This window comes from Penaeus monodon, chromosome 18, assembly GCF_015228065.2.
Source record: "Penaeus monodon isolate SGIC_2016 chromosome 18, NSTDA_Pmon_1, whole genome shotgun sequence".
NCBI lineage: Eukaryota > Metazoa > Arthropoda > Malacostraca > Decapoda > Penaeidae > Penaeus > Penaeus monodon.
This window is the reverse complement of record NC_051403.1, coordinates 12,443,253-12,465,752: the sequence shown is the minus strand read 5'-3', so window position 1 is coordinate 12,465,752 and position 22,500 is coordinate 12,443,253. Positions and strand designations below refer to the sequence as shown.

At 34.6% G+C, this 22,500-nt stretch overlaps 1 protein-coding gene across 6 annotated transcripts in view; it reads right to left on the bottom strand.

Moving 5' to 3' along the window:
• The window catches only part of LOC119584262 (ubiquitin carboxyl-terminal hydrolase MINDY-1-like), a 24,019-nt gene that overhangs the window by 321 nt on the left and 1,198 nt on the right, over positions 1–22,500 (bottom strand). For 4 of the 6 annotated variants that reach the window (XM_037932787.1, XM_037932783.1, XM_037932786.1 and 1 more), the window contains exons 2-9: positions 17,026–17,780; positions 15,272–15,471; positions 14,705–14,904; positions 12,417–12,559; positions 9,790–9,983; positions 6,378–6,482; positions 4,870–5,029; positions 1–4,185 (exon numbers count right to left, since the gene is read on the bottom strand). The exon at positions 1–4,185 is cut by the window's left edge and continues 321 nt beyond it. In XM_037932787.1, coding sequence (XP_037788715.1) covers positions 4,171–4,185; positions 4,870–5,029; positions 6,378–6,482; positions 9,790–9,983; positions 12,417–12,559; positions 14,705–14,904; positions 15,272–15,471; positions 17,026–17,730 — 1,722 coding nt within the window. In that variant the 5' untranslated portion in view covers positions 17,731–17,780 and the 3' untranslated portion in view covers positions 1–4,170. Of the gene's footprint in view, positions 4,186–4,869; positions 5,030–6,377; positions 6,483–9,789; positions 9,984–12,416; positions 12,560–14,704; positions 14,905–15,271; positions 15,472–17,025; positions 17,781–20,486; positions 20,554–22,500 lie in introns of all 6 variants that reach the window. The other 2 variants (XM_037932784.1, XM_037932788.1) reach the window with 2 other exon arrangements.

Below are 22,500 nucleotides of genomic sequence, written 5' to 3'. Positions count from 1 at the left end.
CTACCTAATAAGCTAATGTTTGCTAACGTTTGCTTTTCGCTTTGACTGGACGTAATCTAACCTTGCAGGATGGAAGTACTGGAAACTTTCAGGGCACCCACTTCTTGCAGGTAACACCATACAAGAGCTGTGTCATATATTTAGCAATTCAAAGAGAGAAAAGCACTAATTCAGAATCAAAGTCAAACTACGCATTTAGATTTTTAAACATCCATTACTTTTATTTACTGTTCTTTTGAGTTACAGTAATGAGAACACTGATTACTGATCAGAACAATATTACAAAATGTCTGCCTAAATTTAAACTTTATAAATGTTTCTTCATCCAACAACTGTGTTTGTTAAAACATATTTCAGTATTTTCCCTGCCTTTTCTTGAAATTAAAAAGAAAAGAAAAACACCAGCATCTCAGTATTGTGCTTTCAACACTGAATACAATATTGGTGCAAATATTACACTAAAACCATAACTATCATGTAAAACAGAGGCCTTCACCTTTACAATTTAAGCTATGCATATTATAACAAACAAATCTAAAAATCTAACAGCCAGACATCTTGCATTGCAATAACGATGTGTGAATCAGAAGTAAATGTGTAGTGTTGGTCTCCATAGCAAGAATGACTCTAAATATTTGTGTTCCACTTACAAACAAATCTTTAACAATACAAAGCACAATCACCTTCTTACTGTAACTGCAACATGTACTTCAGAAAAACTGTTTTGCAAAAAATAACATGTAACACTGCAAGTTTATCCATTCCCCACCTAATAACCTGATAGCATTCCCTTAAAACTTCTGATCTGCTGAGAATAATTCCTCCTTAATTCTACCTAGAATAGTTATTATTTTTTTTCCTTTGTATGCTGCAGTATCAGTATGTATTGGTGATCTATAGGAATTTGACAAATATATGCCCAACACTACAAGGCTTGGTGTAATATATGAAAAATAAATATATGTACAGCACAATGAGCAATCACTTATACTCTAACATAGATCCAATCTCCATATCAAAAATTCTTGTAGTATTCACATAAAAAATGCATACAAAAATTACATCTACATAGTCTTTCAGAGGCATCATATTATTATATAGTGACTAAGACAGAGACTGTATGTATGAGTCTCTTCTAATTTTGTCTCTCAATACTCAATGCAAATACTAGAGTGCCTTAAGTAAATTTAAAATAACTTCATTTGTTCATATAAAGATAAAAAAAATAGTCCCATTATACAAATGAGCAATCGATTGGCTCCACATCTAGTTATCGACAGTGAAGCAGTAATGATTATCCAAGAATCCTGTAAGGTCTACATGGAGTTAGCTATGGTGGAGATAGCGAAAGTCCTCCACGATCCAGGATACACAGTTAAGGAATAGTCTACAACAATGTAGTTTTCTGTAAGGTGTACTAATGAAAAAAGTTATTCCCATTTAGGCAAGATCATCAAATCAGTATTCCACAGTAGTCTTATTTCTTTTTTTCTTCTTTTTTTTCACTAAACAGTAGAACATAATAACAAATCTTTACTATTAGTCACACTACCTCTAATGCCTAGCTCTGCACATCAATCAAAGACTGACAAACAGACAAAAAGATCATATGACTTTGAAGAGACAAGATATAATATTAGAAGACAAAATGCAAATCAAGTTCTTTCTTATAAAATATTCAAGGACAAAACAAAATAGCCTAATAAAGGTAATATGGTTAGGCAAGGAGTTATTGATAATTTTGCAACAAGTCAACAAAATATAACCTTGAACTATTATACTGCAGCCATATTTTCCCAAGTTTCCAGCTACACCTGAGAATATATTCTGAATGTACAGATATTTTCCCTTTTTTGTGAATAAATAATTTAGCATGCAGATATGGTTTTATAGGGGAAATATTAAGTCATAGTGGCCAATAGAGAGAGAAAGTTTTCCATATTGTTAAACAATGCACAAGTTGATTATGATGTATAAATACTTAATGCCACAAAGAAAACAGACTGGATTTCTCATTCAAAGGCATAAATATCAAACCCACAGCAAATTATACCAGTCTGCTTATGAGAACAATTCCATACATCCTAAAGACAAAGCATATTTCCTGCATTTATGGGCTATGATAATCACTTGAGGGTACACACATCCAAAGGCTTTCTTAGACCAATTGCCCAAAGGTGTTTATCAAATGTTATATTAGCTTAAACTTTCATCTATAGCATAAGTATTGATATTTTTACATTAGTGCACTACACTCTCATGACTCATGAGTGCATTAATGTGAACATATCCGTTCATGTTAAGAGATAAAAACTTAAACTAGCAAAATACTTAACAAACGTATTTTCGGTCAATTGGTCTGAGAATACCTTTGTACAAGGATGACCTCATTTCATATAATGTAAAGCTGTACCGGTCTGTGATTAAGTCACCAAGCTACACTGCACCCTTGCCAATAGCTCCCACCTTTGAACTGACAGTGGACTGCTACTAAGCTTCCCAAAGCTGATGTTCTGATACATAGTTAAGCAGAAGGTGAAAGATTCGACCAATTTATGTATTGGTCTAAAATTCTATTTCATTTCCTGAGGCATCCCTAAATTATAATCTACTTTGCAATATTTCTGTGCCTTTTATGTTCATCATAGTTCTGCAACGTTATTATGTTAAGTAATAACTTTATGCATGTATTCAGAAATTTTGATGATGCTTCATAAATAAAATTGTAAAGTACAAATATAAGTCCCAATACTTTTATTTTATTCTTATAATACTAGTTAGAAATATGGACACACTCTCTTGTACACACTCAAGCATGCACACATGCATACATACACATACATATAATGAAATATTGAAAATAATTAAACTCTTAACTTTCCAGTGAATGGAATTCACAATATTCAATGCCAATGTGAAATGAAGGCATCATTGCTTCCTTAACTACTTCCTATTTTGCAGCTAACAAGCCAAATTCAAATCATGTCAAGATTAAATACATTATGCTATCTATTATGGTGAACCTTAAAATATTTTCATCCATAACTGTATATTCTTCTTGTTTGTGAGGGTGCAAATATTTTTTTTTTTTTTTTATGTTTGAAGTAAAACATCAAATAATTTTGAGATTCATATTTACAAGTGAGTAACTTTCACCTAAAGTTCAAAAATCAGTTCTAATCATTTCAACATTACAAAATGATTTTCAAATTCTTAGGAATATACAGACTTCCATGTGTGCACCATAAACTTCAAGGCTATCAATTTCAACTCATATTTAAACACTTGTGAATACAGAATCACTAATCATTTCAAACAACTTTATATAATTTAAGAATTTAGTACTGGTCATACATACATAATGTTTGCACAGTTCCAAGTACTGTATATATACATATACAAGCTTTGTGCCTATATTTCTAATTTATAATTCTTATATAACTGAGGCTCTATTATAAATCTGGGGGAATCTCATGCATCAATAAGTTATGAAACAGCAAATTTAAGAAACCATACTAGAGACCCTTTCTGTATCTTCAAGCTAACAAACCACTTTACGACTATGAATGAAATTGATCAATATTTTGACAAATTTAAAAAGCTATGCTGATGTAACAAATAGAACTCTTGATGCATGGCAATTCTTTTCCCTTTGCAATGTAATATCACAGTGGAAGATGTAGGGTGTATCAAATTGTCACTAGATCTTAGTGGCAACACCACTACCATCAGGTTCAAGTGATCTGCTTTTGACTTGATAAATCTTAATCTTTGTCTTTTAGCTTTCTAACATTGTCCATCTACATTTTAAAATAGTCCATTACAGACAATACATCCTGTACAGTAATAGTATACAAATATCAACTGTTTAGAATATCACTTTGTAAGCTTTCTATAATGGTAACACTATTTCATTCTTTCTTCATCAGACAAGATCAACACGCAGCATTATTTATATAAAGATAGGAGTTTTTCTTCAACCATTGACCTTGAAACATATGCCTCGGTAGGTTGTAGGGGTGAACTGTCCAAAATGTACTCTTGAAAAATTGCATCTTTCTACCCCAGGAACTTGCAACATCCAGGTATAAGATTGGGATGGGTTCTTCAGTACAAGACACTCAAAGATTTATGAATATAAGTTCCAAAGAATGAAAGCTTCAAAATATTTCAGAGGATGGTACACTGGAAACAAAAAGAAAATTTTCAATCATTATGACTTCTTAAATGAAAGGGAGAGTGTGGAGGGAGAGGGAGAGTGGGGGCTTAAGAGTTATAAGAATGAGAATGAGCATGAGGAGGTGGAGGAGGAGGAGGAGGAGGAGGAAGAAAAGAAGAAGAAGAAGAAGAAGAAGAGGAGGAGGAGGAGAGGAGAGGAGAGAGAGGAGAGAGGAGAGAGAGAGGGGAGGAGGGAGGAGGAGAAGAGAGGAGAGGAGGAGAAAGAGGAGAGAGGAAGAGGGAGAGGGGAAAGGAGATGAAGAGGGAGGAGGAGGAGAGAAGGAGGAGAGAGGAGAGAGAGAGGAGAGAGAGAGAGAGAGAGAGAGAGAAAGAGGAAAGGGAAAGGGGAAAGGGAAGGGAAAGGGAGGGAAAGGGAAGGGAAGGGAAGGGAAAGGAAGGGAAGGGAAGGAGAGGGAGAAGGGAAGGAGAGGGAGAGGGAGAGGGAGAGGAAGGAGAGGAGGGAGAGAGGGAGTGAGAGAGGGAGTGAGAGAGGGAGAGGAAGAAGAGGGAGAGAGAGAAAGAGAGAGGAAGAAGATAGAAGCTAGTAAGATATACATATTATATACAAGAAATCTTCCAATTTAAATAGTTTCAATATAAGACTTTTTTTCTTTTTCTTTTTTGCAACATCTTTTATGAATACAAACTTACATCTTTTTTTCTCTTCTCCTCTTGAACTTGTGGAGGGGGTTGTGGCACCTGCCGCGTCTGAGGAGGTGGTGCAGCTGGGTACCGCGTTGCTCCTGCCTCTGCTTCTGCTTCTGCTGCCAGGCGGTTCTCTTCCTCCTGAAGCTTCTGTGCCATCTCTTCACTGAAAACATTGATTACCTTGAGTCAATACACTGCTTTGCAAATAGTTTCATTGCAGTAGCACATCCTAAATCTTGAAGTGTTCTTCTAGGCTCAAATCCCATTGACGTCAGGATAAAAGAGTACAGAGGATAAAGGAAACCAATTATACCAATCTAGATAATTATTAGGCAACATCAGGGAAATTGGCAGTAGTTTTATTCAACTTTTCAGACTGGCACACAACAGTTAAATGGAGAGAGGATGATATTACAAATCTCTAATCACTATCACTTCCCTTGCATTGACAACACAAGAAGAGAAACATGTAAATACATCCTTCAATATATAATTGTGAGTAAATAAAGTGAGTGAGTGTGAGTGTGAGTGTGAGTGTGAGTGTGAGTGTGAGTGTGAGTGTGAGTGTGAGTGTGAGTGTGAGTGTGTGTGTGTGTGTGTGTGTGTGTGTGTGTGTGTGTGTGTGTGTGTGTGTGTGTGTGTGTGTGCGCGCACGCCGCACACTCTTTTGTGCATATACAAATGTTTGGGTGCTTTTGTGCATATACATGTGTGTACCTTTTGTGTGTATACATGTGTCTTCCTGTGTATTGGTGTAGGTACCAGTGTGTTTATGTATATATGCCTGTGTGTTCTGTATGTGTTCATGTGAGTAAACATGTTCCTGTGTGTGTCTATGTCTGTATTCATAACTGTACATGTTTAAGCATTTTTGTCTGTGCATTCATGCTGATATTTGTGTGGTGTGCATGCTTGTTTGCTTGTTCATGAGCATCTATGGATCATGCAGGGCTCCAGCAAACTACAAGGCTTTGTATGCTACTGATGATCACTGCATGCAAACATCCTTAACCCATTCACAACAGGTATTCTTTCAGGTTAAGTTTGGTGAGCGCAAGGATGCTGTAATGGATGCCACTCTTCACCTGAGGTACTGTCCAGCTCATGGCCATGGTCACAAGGCATTATCCTAATTGCCAGAAATTTGTAGGACATAATGCAACATGAATGGGTTAATGTTATCATGACCAAGGAATCCAAACAACAAAGGAACTGCACTCCAATATACAATTTTTATATTTCAATAATGCAGACATGCAGATAACAGCTGGCAAATTTGCTCAAATATCAAATAATAAGAATCTCATAAACTATAATACAGATTCAACAAAAGCAGAAGTTTTCAAACTCAAGGTATTTATATGAAAAGGATATTCAACAATCACCATTTCAACAAGTGCAAAAATACATCAGGCATCAGCATTCAAGAAACAACAAGGTAAGAAAAGATTAATGTGAGGAATCAGAGCAGCAAAAGTTTATGCAATAAAGTGTGCCATCAAGCCACTCACTCAGACATATTGTGAAGCCCTAGTGAATCCTTTAGACGTTCAAAGTTTTGTTGTTGACGCTGCTGCAGCTCTACCTCATGTTGAAGCATCGCTGCCAACTGTTGACTGTAACATGTCGGATTAACATCAATATCCACAAACTTTCTTGTATTTCTAGAATCTTGCATATTCTTTTTACATTTCTAGAATATTACATATTCTATTCTACTTCTAAAATAAAGTCTGCAAACTTTTCTTTGAATATACTTCAGTGTCAAAATGTAGAGGTATTTCTCCAGTCAAAGTATGAATTTGAAACGGATACTCTTTAGGGGATGTTTATAATGTTCATTTAGTATAACCATCAAGTGAATAAAATTTTTCTTATATATTCAATCCTGTGTTATGATAATCCTGTGTTATGATACTTGACAATTGCCAAAATACAATTTTCATCAAAATCAATTTCTTGTGTGCAAAGTCTCACTTCTTTTTCACATTTTTCAAAATGTCAGCTACTTCCTCTCATACAAAAAACTACACACAGGTTTTGAGCAAAAATAATGACCTTCCAAAGTGCCCCTCAATACTTCTCTGCTTGGAATTCACTTGGCAAAACTCAAAGATCTTAATGAACCAAAATAAAGGCAAATATATATTTACCAATGACACTGAAATTAATATCAATCATAATTTTGCACACTTTTGCTTATAGCTCAGGATTCAGTCAACTGATTTCAACTTGAAAAGTACAGTTGAACTCAACAGTTATAAAATGAGACGATAAAGGACGAAACACGACAATTATTATCTAGCACGCTGGATCATTTAAATCGCGCCAGCCATGCCTAAAAGTTAATCATGTGTGGATAGATGTCACTGACTAATTGTTTGAAAGTTTTCCTATTTGTTATACCTGTCATTAGGCCACTTGTCCCTCATCGTTGTGAGTGTCACTACACCAGAAGAGGCAATGACCAATTAGTGGTAAAGTTTCCAAAATATCAGGATATGTGAGTAGCAGGAGTAAGGCAGGCATTTCTGACAACTCAAATAAGGAAAGAAGTGATAGGGAATATCATTCAATAGAGGAAAGTGATATAAAAGAAGATGGAAATGTAAGAAGCAACAATTTGTTCATGGAGGAGAATGGAGAAGAGTTTACCCCACAAATTTATGATGTTACTATTCACTAAGTATATATGTTGCCCCCAAGTGCAGGAAAAATTATATCTGTACATCACCCCAAGGTTTAAGACACTGATATGAAACATTTAACAGCAATTTCCAGCAACATAAAGCTAGGATATTGGCAAACATAGCTTGACATAGTTTTAATTAAACCAATCGGCATGGATGGCAGGAATACATGCCATGCTCACTGTAATATCAATTATTGTATTTACACTTAGATGGCTCTACATGTGCTTAGTCACCAAGGAGTCAGTTATTAGTCCTACCTATTGCACCTGTTTGCCCTTTTCCTTGATTTTTGGAAAGTTTCTTTTGCATTATTTCAGTGTCTTTAATGTTACTGAGATTTTAATAACAATTTAATATTCATAACATCAATAAGAATAACAACATTATCAATATCAATACTATTAGAAAGAAAAACACATTTTCTCACAATCTGAAGGAATGGGGAAATCAGGAGCAGTCACTAGGGCCTACTGATAGATGTGGAGCCATCTGTATGCAACAAAATTCACAAAAACTGCAAGAGACAGCACATAAAACCATAGTGACTGGGTTAACATCAAAAAGAGAGAAAGAGAGAGAGAGAGAGAGAGAGAGAGAGAGAGAGAGAGAGAGAGAGAGAGAGAGAGAGAGAGAGAGAGAGAGAGAGAGAGAGAGAGAGAGAGAGAGAGAGAGAGATTAAATAAATTTTCCAAAGCATGAGAATTTTACAAATGCTACCAGCAGCAACTGCCAAAGGTTTATGAATCAGAAAAAAAAATTCCCCTACATTCGGTCAACCATGCAAACGTCTAAAATAAAAATATTCCCAGAGTATGTAATTTATGAATACCCAAACTTATTACAGAAATATCCTAAAATTCACGACCAATCTGTAATAATATAAAACAACTCATCTATATCTACTACAAATACATAACCTCATATTAACTCTGCCCATGTCTGTTGTTAACTATACTCCAACATGTCCATTTCTGAGTGTTCTCTATCTGCTGTTTCAACAAGCTTCGAATTGCAAAACTTTTATTTGCCAAGTATCAGACACTGTGCTGAATCCATGCTAATGAAACAAAGTGTATCCATAACATGAGCTAAAAGCTTAAGGTCACTTCACCTATTTCATGAGAATGACATACACTTATTTTACTTTTCTATTTTTCAATGTGATCCCATATCTATTTATTCTTTTTATGGCTTTACCTTTAACCCATTAAAAGAAATCTAGAGTCAACCACACGTTCACATCCAGTTAATTCTTATCTGATCCATCTATAACATCTTTTTCATCTATTTCTCAATCTATTCCCTCCATAATTATGTAAACCCTTTCCCTTATAATAATACTTTCCAATATTACACTTTCTCAGATGTTTGCAAGAGAGTTACACCTCAACTTTTACATACAATCTACAGCTCTTTTACATAGCTTTTGCTTTCATTAAAAATTCACTTTGGTCTTCTTGCTATCATTAGCGATCCATGGCTGTGAAAGAATATAATCTGATGCTACCACTATTCAGTGTTTACCGCTCATGTCCAATGAGGGCTTGAAACAAACTACAATGCACATGTCTAAGCAAATAAGGATTCCCTGATTTTACAAATCACCAAATATATATCACATGCATTGAAAAAATAAGAGTGGGAATAAGTCCTAGATACTGGTGAGAAAAGAGTACAAGCGTCTGTTAGGTGTGAAGTCTAAGATACAGCTTCCTTTTCTTGCCTTTTTTACACTATCTATGTGTAGTGATCTTTGTTCATGAATCTGTCAACTATATTTAAGCAATAGGGAAAAATATATCTAGGCATAATTATTTTCCCCTAATCATTCTGTTCATTCTCTTAAATCCAATTATAATTGATGTTATTAATGCATCAATGAAAAGCTCATGTAACTATAACTTGACCATTAGCCCAATTAACAATGGGTGACTGACCAGATTGACCAGTCAGGCACACACAATCTGATCCCAGCCATCAAGACAAGACTCATGATGTGATGATATTATGATGTGAACCACAATAAGCGTAAAAAAAAAAAAAAAAATATATATATATATAAAAAGACATCCTATGTGCACACAGCTCTGAATTTTGATGTCCTTTATAAGTTTGTAACAGAGAAGGAAAGAATGCATCTAAAAATCATTCTCTTGCCATTAAACACGACACAATGACAAATAAATAAAGCCTTGCTCCCAATGATAGCCAGTGCACATTTTGCACTTACTCTGAGTTGATCTGCTGTTGCATGGTCATGTTCTGAGCAGCTTCAGAGGAAGGAGTTGACTCAGGTACAGGGGGAATGGGCTGGAAGTTTCCGTTCACAAATTCCGAGAAAGTGGCATCAACATCATTAAGTGTTTCCCATACCATGTTCTCATGGAGGAATCCCTGGTCGGTCAGAAGCTGGTACAACTGGTCCTGCAAAGATTATATGAAATATGCTAATGTGCAAGCTATAAAAGTCCAATAAATCACTTGTGGCACAATGTAACAACTAAGATTACATAATAAAGTATAGTCTGCATAGTAAATATCACATGTTGTGTCAGCTGTTGTCTAAAAGGAATCAAGGAAGTAGCTCCAAAGGGCTTATACCTGAAGTTCCCATACATAATAATAATATACTCCCAACAGCAAAAAGATGAATCATTAAATAAATAATTGAAACAAAAAAGAATCAGAATTTTAATTAGAGTCAGAAATAGAATTAAGATCTGATCTGGTGGTGTTGGTGAAATGAGCATGTTACACTTGAAAACATATGCCATGTGAATGCAGACCTCTCACTTGCTGACTTTTGATGTAAAATACAATGATAATTAATAACATAAATATCACAGAATATCTCTCTCTCTCTCTCTCTCTCTCTCTCTCTCTCTCTCTCTCTCTCTCTCTCTCTCTCTCTCTCTCTCTCTCTCTCTCTCTCTCTCTCAGACAGACAGACAGACAGACAGACAGACAGACAGACAGACAGACAGACAGACAGACAGACAGACAGACACACACACACACACACACACACACACACACACACACACACACACACACACACACACACACACACACACATACACAGATATAAAGGCATCATATTACAAATGTTTTAGAAGAATATTCAAACTCTATTATTATCATTATTATAATCATTATTATCATGATCATTATTATTTTTATCATTGATATTATGACCATTATATTATGAACATTATCATGAACATTATTACTATGATCATTATTATTATGATCATTACCATTATTTTTGTTATTATTGGTACTATCATTCACCCTTGAGGCAAGTACAGTACACTGCAGTAGTTAGACCATTAGTTTTTGCACCTTTCATTATTTCCACAACAATCCAAAGGGGAGGTTAAAAACTAAATTAGGAGGGGAGAGGGAAAGGGGACCTAAAGACAAAATGGAGGAGAGGGAAAAAGACTTATGAAGGATTATAAAGAGAAAGGAGGGGAAGGAAGGGGAAAGATTTAACCCATTGCCGATGGGTGGCATGTACGCACATGCCATGGCATGGCGGGACCATCAGCCGGGGGCATGTACGCACATGCCATAGAGTATGTATGGACATGCCATGAGTTTTTTTTTGTTACAATCACGGCAAAAGATTATTTTTCTGCCAGTGAAAGTGTGATTAAGTTGGTTTTAACACTCTCATTTTTACCATGCAACAACAACAACAAAAAAAAAAAATGCAACAAACCGACGATTTCAACTCCATGATGCCGAACACTGCTTATTTTATTCGGACTATAGACCGAATAATGATCAATTATGGAGTCTATATAATAACAAAAATATCTTTCGACTTATCAGGAAGTTTGGCAAGTAGAGACTTTAAAAAATAATGAAAACTGAAAATACAACATATCTTCGTAGTATTACAAAGAAACGGCATGGGATGCTGGTATTTGGTATGAGTGGTCGCGCATGCTAGGGCAACGATATAAGCCCCCGGCAGCGAGGCCCAGGCCACTATGAATACTACCCATCGGAAAAGGTTAAAGTGGAAAAGGGAGAAGGGAGGGAAGGGCACATAATTGGGTCTGTTTGCCATTGTGAACTATATTTGGGCCCTCTTTTCAGTTTTGTGTGGACTACCTTTTGATGTTCTTTTCTGAAATTCAGAAATCAAGGCCTTACAAGTCCTATGCATTTAGTAGGCACTAATTACTTATGTACATAAGAAATAACTCAGGTTGGGCTCTAACAGGAGTTTAGTAATTTCCACATTTGTTAATATATACTATAGGTTAGCTAACTTAAAATGACACTCTACCTCCCCCTCCCGTCCTGGAACAGTCCCCTTAACAGACAAAGGGGAGATGAGGAAGGACAAACAAAGGGTACTTAAAGAGGAAAGGAGGATGAGTAAAGGAAAGGGAGGGGGTTGGGAGAGAAGATAAAGAGAAAGAGGAAGGAAGTAGGTAGGGGTAGATATAGGATTTAAAGTGGGAGAGGCGTAAATTGAAGATGTGAAAGTGAGAGGAGGTACAGAGCAGGAAAGAGAAAAGTATAGGGAGAAAGAAAGGAATGGAGAGTGAAAGGGAAAAGGACAGGGAAGAGGGGGGAGAAGTAGCTTTTAATATTTTTCTTTCTTGTTCCACGGATTTTCCACAGGTCCCACTTGTGATGATAATGATGATGATAACATTAATAACAATAATAATCATAAATCAAAACACACGACAATAAACCAAGTAATAATAAAAATGATAATGACAACCAAGAAGAAAAATTGACATGCAGTAATAATAATGTGTTCTTCTTAAATATGAACATGAGGTTGACCTGATATAATAGTCGTTGCTTTAGCAATAGCTACTGGATATTTACCCCTCTCTTATATATGGTTGAGAAGTGGTTGTTTCTGAAGAGAACTGCAATCTCCTCCCTTTGTAAAGCTGACCCGAGTTCAAATAAGCCGTGGATTGTTAACTGCGATCCACTATTTGCCATAAACTCCTCACACAACATTGCTGTGAAACAAAATAAGGATAAACATGTGTACTTGTCATAGTCATGCTTTAATCTGTTAATTAGCATAAAAGCACTGAATACTTTATCTCAATATATCCATGCAAGTTTAAAATTAATTATGTTAAGCTTTATTAAAACAAATACAATTCAAAGGAATACACAGCAGTATCAACAGCACTACGTGTAATAATATTATTAGTAGAATTTTAAATTTCACACTACATTTTTGCAAATACATTGCTATTTATTATATTGCCTACTTATCAATTATTACAAAAAATACATCTTTATTAACTACAATTTGGGATATTATGCATTTTAAGTGTATCTCTTTCAAAAACTCATATACTATGAGTTCATACTTCCAGTCTTAGGGCTATATTCTTATAAATAATAATTAACCTCTGGAAAGTGCAATTACACTATTTCATCCCACCCTGCCGTGTGCGATAAATCAGAAAGAAAAAAATTATGCATCATTATTAGCTTGAAGATAAATATTCAGGCTATAATCTGGTTCACCAACTCACAACTGGATCTCCCAGGTGTGCTAAGTGGTGCACAGAGTCAGCTGTTACAGGGAAAAATTAGAGGTACAGGAAACACACTTAACCTGCTCTCTATGCTCTTGGTTATAGTATAAACAATTACTTAGGCAATGATACTAAAAAGAAGCTTTAAGATTACTTTTGAGGGACTGTTTTACCTCAATGACCATAATCAAACAAAAACAAGTAAACAACTTCTTATTACACAAAATTTAGAGCAGACTCAACTGCGCTTGATGGAACATACGAATGACAGTCTAGTCATAAAGGGATTGGAGTTCAACCATCATGAGTGGATTAAGAAAAAAAAAATTTAATCAGCATAGCCTAAGCGGTGACTTGCACTCTATGAGTTGTAAAGTAACTTTAGTCACTGGTGAGTCTGATTTTATTTCTTTTTATTTCTATGAGCCTTACATTTCACAAATGCATTACAATTTTAGAAGTAATATCTCAATTTTTTTTACAGAACTGAACCCCTACAATCTGGGTGATGTGACCACCATGTCATGAAAATTTTTTGACTTGAGGGGCATGTAATAAGAAAATAAAATCATGTAAAAATTTTGGTTAAAGATCAAGATGACAGGATCATGCCTTCAAGAGAATTTCCGCGAAGGGCCAAGGTGACGGGAATGACTCACCATGTGTGAAAAAAACTACTGGAGGGTGATTAAATTCATTGGGCATTTAGGGAGGGGCTCTTGCATTATTCCTATCACCAAACAAATACGGAATGTTCCATCTGTGAGAGTGGCCACTCAAGTAAGCCTAATGCCTCGATTTTGGGTTATGTGTAGGTGTTAATACCATGACACTGGTCATATCATAAAATATGGTCAGAAAATGATTTGTAGTCTTCTCTTGCTTGTTTCAGTTATGCTAAAATTTTCTAACAGATAATTAGACTTTAAACTATTCTCTTAATTCACTGAGTGCCCCATTTGAATATGTCTAAACTGAGCTTTGTTTTGCAATAGCATGTTACTGAACTTTACCCCATGAGCAAATAGCAATTCTCCTTTTTTGTGGAGAAACGGTTCACCTTGCCACCTACTCCAAAATTCAACAGCAGCACTCAAAGTCCATAAAAACTTTAAAACAATAAATAATGCAAGAAATAATTAATCTTACAAATTACATTATACTCCATGATAAGAAATATAGTAATAAAATATCTTATCACATGTATAATATACAAAAAGGGAGATACTTACTTATAAGAATATAGACACAGATACAGATTTAGATATAAAAACAGAAGTAGATAATGACAGAGACATGGCGATGATATGAACATAGGCACAAATATATAGATGCAAATGGACAGACAAATTGGTTTTACACCACAAACACCTTCCTATAACACTGCCTTGTTAGGCAGGTGGAGACCCATAACCCAAGATGATGTCCTTCCAAAATCGGACTATAAGAAGGACTTGAACCCATGTGCTTGTAGACACTCCTGATCCCTAGTTACCTGGGTTACCACTGCACAACAGCAGCTCCCATACATACAGATACTAAGATGCATCAATATGTTTAGGTATAGTAACAGATATAGACTGCAAAAACAGACTACCCTTTTTTTCTCACCTTTAACAAGCAAGTCATTGTTGTTGTTCTTGACAGCTTCTTCCCTCCATGCAAAGATATTGTTAGTCAGCTGATTATAAGAGAGGTCACTGATGACAGGGGCAACTTCACTGGAGGGATCTACAACCCAACCATGGTACAGCATGATGCCCAACAGGTCAAACACACACAGCTCACCCGTAAATTCAAAATCTCGTACTCTGATACAAAAGAAAATTTTAAATACGCATGAGACATTGAAAAGAATCTAAAAAATAAATGAAAAATGGGTTTGGTGTATCATGTCACTCTATATTCCAATATCATAACAATGAAAAAATGCACTATGTAAAACGTGCTGTCTTTTTTTACTTCCCTTTAAAAATTATGCACACAGCCCTGTTACAAGTTAATACCAATTCCTTTTATGGGTGATATTACAGAGAACAACTTTTTTAAGCTTCATTAAAAAAATAAATGCAATCTTTTAAGGTAAACAAAACTATTAATAGCTAATAAATTTTTTACTGAACTTACCTTTTTCTCATTTCATTCTCTTTATTTCTAAAACTAGCAAATAACACTTACCCTGAAAATTTAATATTCACATCAAGGCCCGTTAACAGCTTGTGCAATATACTGATTGCATCTTCTGTATTCTGTTCCAGGTGTCTCCTCATCTCCAAAGGCAGAGAGTTGCGAGGCAGGTCGAACAAGGCGTTGCCAACCATCAGCACCAGCTCTCCACCAGTTATCTCGGTACGGTCAGTTGGAAGTGTAATCTGGCCCTGCAGAACAAGGTATTTTCATTTTTAATTATAGAGATAAAAAAAATATTATATATGATCTAATATATTTGCTTTACAAAAACACACAATTCAAAACAATTATAACATACTATACACCTTTTATTTTTTTTCAAAAGGCAAGAAAAATGCCTTCAAATGTTTGTTTACTTTTAAACACGTATCTCAGGAACTAAAGTAAATTTTTTGTAAATGTAGCACTAGGTCTCAGCTATAAAATCATTTATATGTGTGACAGAGAAATATTTATTTCACTTCACAGCATACAGTCAACTTTCTTAAATGGCCAGATGGGCTGAAATTGGTCCCTGAGGTCAAAGATAATGAGTGGTCATTATAACCCATCAGTAATTACTATTACTTGGATACATTATGCAGTTATGAATGTGTAATAAAATACTTTGTGCCTGGAAGGAATCATGGATAGTGGATAGTCAAAAGTACATATCACCTAAACTCCCATTTAAGTGCCATATGCCTATGAGAAACAAATGCAGTATCTGTTTCATTTCTATTTCATTTGACCACAAGGTTGCACCCCTATTTCACTCCTATCAGACAAAGTTCTTAATATATTGTTCAAATTAACATCCATATGCTTGTAAGGTGTTCACAAATTATAATCAGATCTGTTCTTCTGTATGATACTGTTGAAAATTGAGAAAATAGCAAGTTAGATTTTAAAGCATAAGCACTTTAACGAGGGTATTAATAAGTGTTAAAAAATGATTGTATTCCATTAGACATCAAGGGTTATACTTATTGCTTATAGCATGTACATATGAAGTAGGTAAGTAAACTTAAACAAATAAGACCAAACACAAAGCCAAACTAACATAAACTACAGTTTATTTGTGTTTGGTACATGATAAAAACTATAAACATTTGTAAGCAATGTATGACTACTGCTGGCTGATACTGCATTGACATAACTAAGTTTAATACCTACTGAGAGGCTGTTTTCCTGAATGCTGTACCTCATTGTGCCTAGTATCAATTACTGGATATATATACAGTTTATGTAAACTGTAGTTTACTGCCTATTTTGCTGTGTGTTTGGTCACATTTTTTAACATCCTCACTAATAGTTAATTTTTTACATTATGATACAGAAAAGGTCTTACTATAACCTCTGACAGCACTTTCTGTGAATAAATACATAGGGATACAAACAATGTACATTACCAGTACCATAATTGTAAGATATTAAATAAGTAAACTAAAATACATTTTAGCTCTGAGATAGCTTTGCTTGCAATATGTAATTATTCTTTTAAGGATGAAATTAAAATGTACCTTGGATATTTACTACATTTCATTACAATCTGGCTCTCTACTGTTCTGAATCTGAAAAACAGTGACTGATTATTATATATAAAGAATAAGCAAATAATAAATCCATAGCAATTTCTACCATGTTCTCTAAAGACTGACATATTGCTTTATCTAAATATGCGTACTTGGAAATACTATGAAAATGTTCAGGATCTCTAGACATAATTTTCTAGTTTCTCAAAAACAAGTTATAGGTCTTACCTTTAATAACATAACATTTACTATAGCAAGCAGAGGACAAGGACCATTATTGTTCTGTGTGATGATCGGCACCTCTATATCCTGCCACTTGATTTTCTTGATTTTGTGCACCACTTCAGACGGATCGAGAGGGTGCGGCTCAGGGCTACGGTTTTCTGAGCTCTGAGTACCAGAAGGCGGGGAGGCTTCTTGCTGTTGAGAAGAGGTGGCCTGTGGAGCCTTTGGAGGCATTTCTTCTACATCTGGAAGAATGCCCATCGACGGCAGCACTGACTCCTCCTTGCCTGATTCTCCATTAGCACCACTAGTGTCCGTTTGACTTTTCCCATCTTTGTTTAGGTCTTCATTTTCTGTTCCTAATAACTCTGGACTTTTAGGTTCAACAACCTCACACTTGCTACCCACTGTGCTACTTCTCTGTTCACTCCCCTGGGAGACAGGAAGGAGATCAGGCAATCCCACAACAATAGGTTCCCCTGCACTGTCATCTAATGTTGGCACTATGGTTGAATTAACTAAGTTTCTATTCTCCATTTGTGTCTGTGACTGAGGTGAGGAGACAGGAGGTACAGAAGGCACTATGGGAGGCTCCTTCTTCAGGTCCTGAGAACCACCAAGTACTGCACACTCTGTGGTGGGCAGCTCCTCCTGCTGCACTTCAGCCAGGTCTTGGCTCACAGTCTCTTCCGCCCCAGCTGTTGCCATGCTCTCCTTCAGGTCAGCTGCCCCTACTTCACCCACATCATCTGTTTTCCCTGCAACAATGGAAGAAATCACTTACTGTATCAAAGCTGCCCCTAGTCAATAACTAGACAGATACAGATAATAGTAACTTGTGAAAACAACCCAAAAATACATCTATTTAAAAGCTTTTCAATCAATATATAAAACCAACAATCTCCTGAATATCAAGTATGACAACCATTTATGCAGTTTTTTAACAAGAACTGGGTATGGGAATGGCATACAGTATATGGAAATTATTTCTCATTTACTGTTACATTTCAACAACTCGTATTTCAAACACTTTATACCACTATGATAAAATCATTATATCTCAGTGTTAAAGAAAATATTCCTGAAGATTTCCCTATCTCTATAAAAATGCAGCTCAGGCTTAAGTCAATTACTCATAAGAATATCGCAAATATCTGGCCATATAAGTTATACCAAATGGTTCAATAGTAAAAAATATTTATATTCGGTGCCTCAAACTTTTCAGTAAACTCTCTCTTCTTACTGAAAAATAAAAACATTATATCAGCAATATTTCTGAGAAGCACCCACTCATTAAGGTAAGCATTTCACTAATTTAGAATTTAAGACTAGGCTTCATTTCTTTACAATTTAGTTAATTACTGATTGCAATGATTTCAAACAATATGAATTGAATATGTATGTTGCCTTTTTTCTATCTAATCTAATAAACTTTAACTGAATCTAAACTAACCAAATTCTCACTATATCTACACCCAAAATTAACCCCTTTATCATAACCCATTTATTATTCTTTCAGTTTTAGAATGTTAACATCATAGCATTATCCTTCACTACAGCAGATTTATTTCTAGAGCAGCATGCTTTATTCTAGTTGCTTTTACAAGGCAATATGCTACAGTTTTGCCTACCTTGGCACAGTCCTATTGTCCATATTTCTATAAGTTTTTATAGATTTTAGACCCTCCCCCCCCAAAAAAAAAAAATCACAAAGTAAAGCTACCCTAAATAAACAGCACAAGACATACAAAGAAAGTTAGTAAATAACTCTTACTGCAAAACAGCATTAGCATCCGACTCACAGATTTCCAGGTTCTTTTGCCTGCTCAATTCACTGCTTTAAATTAACCCACTGACACTAAAAGCTGATGTATAAGTCCAATGTCCTCTGTTCTATCCTTTTCTCTGCTTTTTCCTGAACATGGACTCCTTAATAAGTGCTTAGTCACTAAGGAGCCAATTACAAAACCTTCCTGATCCTACCTGTTTACCCCATTCTCTGAATTTTCAGAGAGATTTTTATCTTTATGACTACTTTTACTGTTCATAATGTTATAATAATTCATATGATAACAAAAAAAAAAAAAAAAAAAAAAAAAAAAAAATCAAGGAATATGGTTAACCAGGTAAGATCAAGTATGCTTATAACCTGACTTTAGGCCTATCATCACATGTAACAAATAGTTCAGCTTGCCTATATAAAAATAAAATTAATAACACAAAACCACAGTGGACAGACTATATACCCAGTGCCAATGGGTTAAGCTAATGCAGTGAGGGCAATAATTAAAAACAAATCAGCTGCCAGAATATTAACATGAGTCAGCTAATGGTGAAACCCTGATTCACCCTTCGACTCCATACAGCACGAACTGTTCACAATGGATACCTGAATTCTGCCACCCAATCCCTTGCAAAACCCAATACATAAATATGAATCGCTAAATTTACCTACAACTGAAAGGCTTATGTCAGTAACCTATTAATTTTTATGTAAAATACTTAACAATGTAGGTTTAAATTACAAAAAATAAAGACAATGTAGAAGAAAAAAAACAGAATTAAGACCTTGCTTTGAATTATCGAAGTCAAAACCTAAATCTCGCTCAATGACTGTCCACAGGCTGAAAGTTTTAAAAATATTCATACCATAAAAAAGAAAAAATGTATGTATATTTACATATACATTTATATATTTTTTTTATACATCATATATATATATATATATATATATATATATATATATATATATATATATATATATATATATCATTATAATATGCATGTATATATATGCATTATGTATATAAATATATATATATATATATATATATATAATATATATATATATTATTATATAATAATGCATATATATATATATATATATTATATATATATACATAATATATATATATATATAGTATATAATATATAATATTATAATATATATATATAATAATATATATATTATATATATATATATATATATATATATATATTATATATATATATGATTATATAAATTATATTATATATATATATATATATTATATATATATATAAGCAAGGATATACTGAAAGGACACACATCAATCAAGAGCCAGTAAAATTTTTCAAAAGATTTCTTCTCATAAAATATAAAACATATTCTAAGCAACAGAAACATCTACAAACAATTATATTTTTATAGGCCACATTAATAAAACTGAGTTGAACAAAAAAAAAAAAAATAATAATGAATAATGCTATGAACAGACTTTAGCAATTTACTCCAGTAAGGCACTGGTATTCATTGATGTTGTCACTTAATTTAGACATTTGGAACAAGAGAAAAACAAACCTAGCCCCCATAAAACCTCCACCTACAAATATCAGAACAACCTTTAAATTACAAGAAAACCAATATTTATCGCAAAAATTGGTAAGTAATTAGAAGACACACTTGCATTTGGTCAATGACTCACCATTACTGGAGTAGTCACAGCACCTGTCTGCACTTCAGTAATGGCCAACAAACCTCCACCATTTACTCTGGCAAAATAAAGTTTTCAGACCTGGGGATTTATTGTCAAATAAGGTTCTATTCTTGGATTATTCTTACCAGAAGATATATAATGGATGATAGTTGGCCTTTGCTAAAATGTATAATGCTAAGGCTGCAGAAATCACTTGACACTGCACCAGTACAATATCACGCTGAACTAAACTAGGACTACAGGCCTTTCAGTGCAGATAAAAAACACAGAATCACAATAGAAAAAACACCAACCTGAAAGCCACTGCAAATGTTTCCCAAACATTTACCTGAATACCCCAGTATCATTACATACCAATATGTCAATCACCTATGCTTACAATTCATATTACCAAAGGTGAAAGTATCGGGCTATTCTTCAAATGTGTTACTTTTATAATATCCTATTTTCATCACTTCCTCTAGTAAAGATGAGTACTATAAACTGGTTTCCCTTTTAATATTCTATTAGCCCTGTCTAGATCCTCTTGGGGTGTCTCAATGATACCATAATTTAAATCTTACATTATCTAATATTAACTGCTTACAGATTACAAAAGAGCCAGTAAGCCTTTTGTTGTGCTAAAAAAAAAAATAATAATAATAATAATACTTGCGGTTGTAACACCAGACATTAATACAGTACTTCGGGAAAAGACCAACAACGTGAAACCTCTAAGTGGTGAACAGTTAATTAAACTAACATTCTTTATGAGCAATATTTTTACTTTGAAAATCAAGACTTTTATGACCTTGTACTCCTCTCTCCTCATTCTTACATTGCCATTATCTTTTTCTCTTATGGCACACGTTCATTCTAAATCCTAATAAAAGAAAGGAAAAATATTTACAAGCCAAAAAACATTTGCCTATATCCTATGTGCCACACTCACATGTCTGCCACTGCTTTCACATTATTTGGCCCTCTGGCAAGGAACATCTCTTCCACATAATTTCTGGCAAGAGAAGCTTATAGAACACTGCAGCAATTTATCACCTGATACCAAAACACTCTAACCTTTACCATGCCAATATATACATCATGGAAGTTTGTAGTAATTTGTCGGAACACCAAAGGCCATGGCAATCTTTTGACACTATGCTACTATCAGGGTCAGACTTGAGAATTCAGGCCTTCAATCAAAGATCAAAGTAAGAATTAAATGGAATTGGACTAACATCACCAATAAGTTACAAAAAGGGTGTCATAATTGTTCAGATCTGGACTACATCAAGTAATAGTATGGTCTCCTCACTGTGCTCCCAAGAAAAGGAGTTAGGTACCTCTATACCCCTATACATCACACAGGAAGAAAATTAAAGACATAGTATAACATAATATATCGCATGAAGAACAGTAGATACATGAACTAACATTTTATACTAAATCAATCTTCAAAGCAAAGCTTCTTACTTTTTCCATATCATTTTTTCAAGATGGCATCTATTCATTTGCTCAGGAAATGTTTAGAACAGCTTTAAGTACAGGACTTTGATCTACGATGGACGACCTACAACCCTGAGTCTGGCTAAACAGAAGTGCAATGTTAAACAATCGCCAGCGTTGGTATTACATCCTCTGGCAGATGACAGGAAGTCTACCTTATGTGTTCTGGTTAGATAGATCTTGGCCTTGTTTCTTATTTGGCAATAAATCAGCAGTGATATCTTCGAGCTTTGATGCCAGATTATATGTCGTGGAAGTTTGTGAGTTTGTTGGCGCAGATGTCACACCGATCATCATAAGGCCATTGTTGGACATGCAAATACCTTCTAAACACTTACCATTTCCTTCCTTCTTATCTTAGACAAGAATATACATATTCAGGTATTAACACCTTGCCATCTCATCTGAAACTTATCTAAATTTTTATTCTTTCCTTCTTCTGATATTCCCGTACTAAAGTCATAACATATAAATCACAAGAGAATAAAAAAAATTAGAAAATAATCTCTCCAGTAAA